The following is a 4,706-nucleotide window of genomic DNA, read 5'->3' as shown; positions in this document are numbered from 1 at the left end:
ATGATTGGAGATAATGGGAACCCCATTGGGCAGCCTGATGTTTGTTTGTGATAACTTTCATTGAAGGAACAAAACTGTGTTGTTAAATACTGTTCTGACCGCAACAAGTATTTAGTTTTTTGAGATTTTTTTGTTAAATTTTTATATAGATTTAATTTTTCTTCCACACATTCTATAGCTAAATCCAGAGGGGTATTGTCAAACATGGACACCACATCTAGAAACACCATGGAATGGGAAGAAGGAATTTTTACGTGTTTTATTTTTTCTCTAAAATTACAGCTATCTTTTATAAATGCATCCGCAGTACCTTGAACTAGTTTTAAAACTTTTGATAAGTATCACGATAATTTATATGTTGGTGAACCAATGGAGGAGACTATGAATCTCCATTTTAAATTTGATTGATGAAGTTTAGGAAGAGCATACGCTTTAGCTACGATCGAACCTCTAGATTTTAAACAGTAATACAATTGATCGTTAATATAGGATTTATTCTTCTACCTAGTAAAAACCTCATTACATTTTTCTTCTATTGTAGGAACAACTTAATTGACATAAGCATAATACTTCGTGATGTTTAGCTTAGAAAAGATAATATTAAACAAATCAAAGAAACTTTATTCATCAACAATTATTCATTACCACTTATGATAGTATATTTGAAGAAAGAGCACATGAGATTTATAACAATTCTAGCAAGAAAAAAAGTCAAAATGGTTAGAAAAACTAAATAAAAATGGTAAAAGGTTAACTCTTCCATATATACAAGGTCTATCAGAAATAATTTGGAGTTTACTTTAATAATTTAATATAAACGTATATTTCAAAATCAGCAATAAATTAAAGAATTTGTACTACAACCAAAAAAAAAAGATCTAGAGTCAATAGAAAATTTTTCGGGTGTTATTTACCTTAAAAAATGTAAACGTTATTCAAAGGTTTCTATATGAAAACTAGCAGAATGCTAAAAACGCGAAGAGCTGAATACAAAAGAGATTATAGAACCGGTAATCACAACACAGGCCTATCTCAACATGCTTGGTCTTTTGATCATTATTTCGATTTTGATTTCAATAACATAAAGATTGTAGCCAAAGAAATTATTACATACAAAAGAAAAATTGTAGAATCCATTTTTATTAAAAAGTACAATAATTTATGTGTTAATTTACAAACTGAAAGAATGCAAATTCATGATGTTTATCAGTGCTTATTAAATTGATTTGTTTGCTCAAACTCAAAGATTTGACGCGTGATGTGTATTTAGCTATAATGACAATAATGACTCAATATCTAATTATATAATTAAATGTGACGTCATATCACCTTCTCTGTACTAAATGTGTTTTCTCAAAATTTCATCCTGACTTAGTTCATTACAATGACTTTCGCAATTTTACCACTGACTACAATGACTTTAAAAATCAGTTTAGACTAGTAGTTCTCCTCTTTCTGTTTAAAGAGGACGACTACATAAGATGAAAATGTTCAAAATGAAATTTTGAACTGTTTTGCTTGACGTGTGTCTTTGGTGTTTTCAATGTCATCGAACTATTTGTTTCAGGTAACGATTTTATTTTACATATTTATTATTTTTAGTGTAACATTATTATCAGATGTAAGAATTGAATTTTACCAAACCTGTATGTTATAGTCATGAATTATGTTTGACGTTTGAGGAAATAAAAGTTGCGGAATCAAGACTACTAAAGCATATGCAAGGTTGTATGCCAAAGAATAAACTATCATCCTTTAAAACGGTAGTAAACGAGAATGGTCTCTTTGCTCTAAAAACTAAGATTTTCTATCGGGATGATGATCCAAGGTTTCTCTGTCCAATTCGTCTGGATGATAGTCAAGAAGCAGTTCCTCTACTTGTCAGAGAATCTCACGAAAGATTAGGACATGTCAGGGTTCTAATAATTATAAACAATCTAAGAGAACGGTTTTGGATCACCTCTTTGCGTAGGGTGACAAGATCGATTCTTTCAAAGTGTCTTATTTGCAAGAGACAAAAGTCAAAAAACATGGAATGTAAGAGTTCTTCTTTGCCACTTGATCGCGTCCGAAATACAACAATATTTGAAGTAGTTTGGGTAGATTTAGCTGGTCCACTCTTCACGAAGGGGGGAGAGAAAGCTTGGATATGCATTTTCACATGTGCAGTGGTCAGAGCTGCGCATTTCGAATCAGCGTCATCTTTGTCAGTGGATGGCTTTCTTGAATGTCTACGTAGATTTATAGCAAGATAGGGACGTCCACGTGATCTACAGTGGCAACGGCACTAATTTTACGGGAACGAATAACGCATTCAACTAATTAGATTGGGAAAGAATAAAACGACACAGTTCTGTTCTGCACATCGAGTGGCGTTTTAATCCGCTATCAGCACCGTGGTGGGGTGGATTGTTGGGTACTGAATTGGGAAAGCAAGAATGCCAATTGTGAAGAGCGTAAGGATGAGAAAGATTGTAATGCGACGAGCAAAAGAAAAACAGTTTGTAATAAAGAGAAGGAATAATCCAATACTTTAAGAAACCAGAGATTGTTGCTACGAGAGGTATCGTCTGAGCCACACACGAGGCGAGATTTTTCGTAAGATACGTTTTGTGAGTGTCGAATAAAGATTAAATATCTAAGAAATGTGGTTGCTTCTGTTTATTTCGCCAAACTGCCAATATCAAGATTTAACAATGAAGAAGAAAGAAAAAACTGCATGGACGAGTTTCAAAAATGTCATAGAAAACTTTCTCGGTAATCATTATAGTGAAAACTTTAAGAAAATAGTAGCTGATCTGGTAATAAACTTTGGAAAGTTTGGTTGTTTGTCACAGAAATTCCTTGCATACGTCCTTCGAGAGTAAAAGAACAAGCTTTCGTAGGTAAAAAAAAATTTCTTTCACGTGCGACATCGTTGAGTCAAATGACCTTCAAATTTGGACTCAGCGACCCTGAAAACGTATAAACGCATTACTTTCTGGGTGTTTGTATGAATGTTCTAACTTTTATCATTTTTTTGTGGTTAGGAACGAAATGCGAGCTGACCGAGTCAAACAAAACCCGCATTCAGATTCAGCAAGCCCAAAAACGTACAGAAATGTTTATCTCAGCTCGTGGAGAAAATCTTTTGGTTTCTTGTATCCGTGACATTAACCATAATTTTATCATTTGAATAAATATTTGCCGGAAAATTTAGTATCAAAACAATTCTTATCTGCGATGATGTATACACTGGTTATGCAAAGTTTGGAGTACTTAAACTTCTGCACATTTGTCTGATTCTTCTTTACGTTGTTCAAAGATATTTTCACACCCTCAAAAATTTTATTATCACCAGCGTTAGGTTTATATTACTTACGGGTAGTTTATTTTGGGACTTGATGATGTGTTTAAATCGCGTTACACGTTTGGTCTTTGTATTTTCCCAAGATTATTGTCACAGCTTCTAAAATTAAACGTCAAAGCATCGACAGCTGTAAGTTGGTGACTGTGAATTTTCATTTGTTAAAGCACCTTCGGGTTTAACTAATACATTATAATCACGTATCTCGTTCGTCGCACTCGATTTTTTCTAAAATGTGATTTTTTCTACACTATGTATAACACTATTATATCAAATGTAGATTACGTTTGTTTCTGCACCTCAGACTGGTACTGCTCATTCAGATATTGCAAAATAATGTACAAATTTAATTTTTCATGATTACTTTTTTATATGCTCCTTATATATTATAAAAAAATGTGTAAATCTGTCCAAAGGCTACGTGCTCAAATGTCATGGGAAAGAACACCACCCATATACAACATTTCCTAAGCTTTAAAATATTCCGATTGTCAGATCCTTAGAATGCAATCAGGAATTCTTTCTAATTGAGGCTGCAAAATTTGATATAATGCTAGTCGAAGTATTTTTGAGTCTAACGGATGATGATTAAAAAGGGTTGCCAAATTCTGTATTTTAAGTACCTTTAATTTTTTTATATATCATTTTGGATATATCCAACATTTTATATTTATATTGAAGATTATATAATATTGAGTACACTTACCACCAAATTGAACAAAAAACGCGATTATAGGTAGCACACTGCTGATAAGGATCATCATGTTCTTTGACAAATCTTGTGAATGGCGAATGAGAAATTGTCAGAAACTGTACTGCTATATATATACTAATTTCCAGCCGATTACTCGCGTCCCATTACTACCAAACAAATCTTCCGATCTGTCAATAGTCACTACCAATCAAAAGAATTCTATTTATAATTGACGCCACTGATTGGTTGACGAGCGTATCAGTTTATGCTCCCGTGGCAAAAACTGTTACATGGAAAATTTTAAAATTAATATAATAATATAATCGAAGGTGTTTTCTGTGATTGTAATAAAGTACGCAGTTTCTTATCTGAAGTAAGGATGTTTATCAGTGGAATCAACACAGATTGTGAAATCTTCATATGCAAGCTCTTGCCAAGCATGAAATTTTTATTTAAATACATTATTATCTTTATACAATTCTTTTTAATTTGAGGAATAATATGTCTTATGTAACTTTAAAAGTTTTAAATATTCAAATTCGCGAAGCTAGTTGTTGTCTCAAAAATAAACAAATAAAGACCAGAATTATGATCGCGATGATTTTCTGCATTTCTTGACCAAATACTTCTGAAATGGCAAACCGATTCTATTTATAAACCCTTACA

At 32.5% G+C, this 4,706-nt stretch overlaps 1 protein-coding gene across 1 annotated transcript in view; it reads right to left on the bottom strand.

The window, feature by feature from the left end:
• LOC117170802 overlaps positions 1–4,706 on the bottom strand; it is a 37,698-nt gene that overhangs the window by 14,605 nt on the left and 18,387 nt on the right. The window contains exon 2 of the mRNA XM_033357841.1: positions 4,053–4,124. Within this exon, the coding sequence (XP_033213732.1) occupies positions 4,053–4,124 (72 nt within the window). The remainder of the gene's footprint in view (positions 1–4,052; positions 4,125–4,706) is intronic.

Source organism: Belonocnema kinseyi, chromosome 4, assembly GCF_010883055.1.
Source record: "Belonocnema kinseyi isolate 2016_QV_RU_SX_M_011 chromosome 4, B_treatae_v1, whole genome shotgun sequence".
NCBI classification, from domain to species: Eukaryota; Metazoa; Arthropoda; class Insecta; order Hymenoptera; family Cynipidae; genus Belonocnema; species Belonocnema kinseyi.
This window is presented reverse-complemented; position numbering and strand designations above follow the sequence as displayed.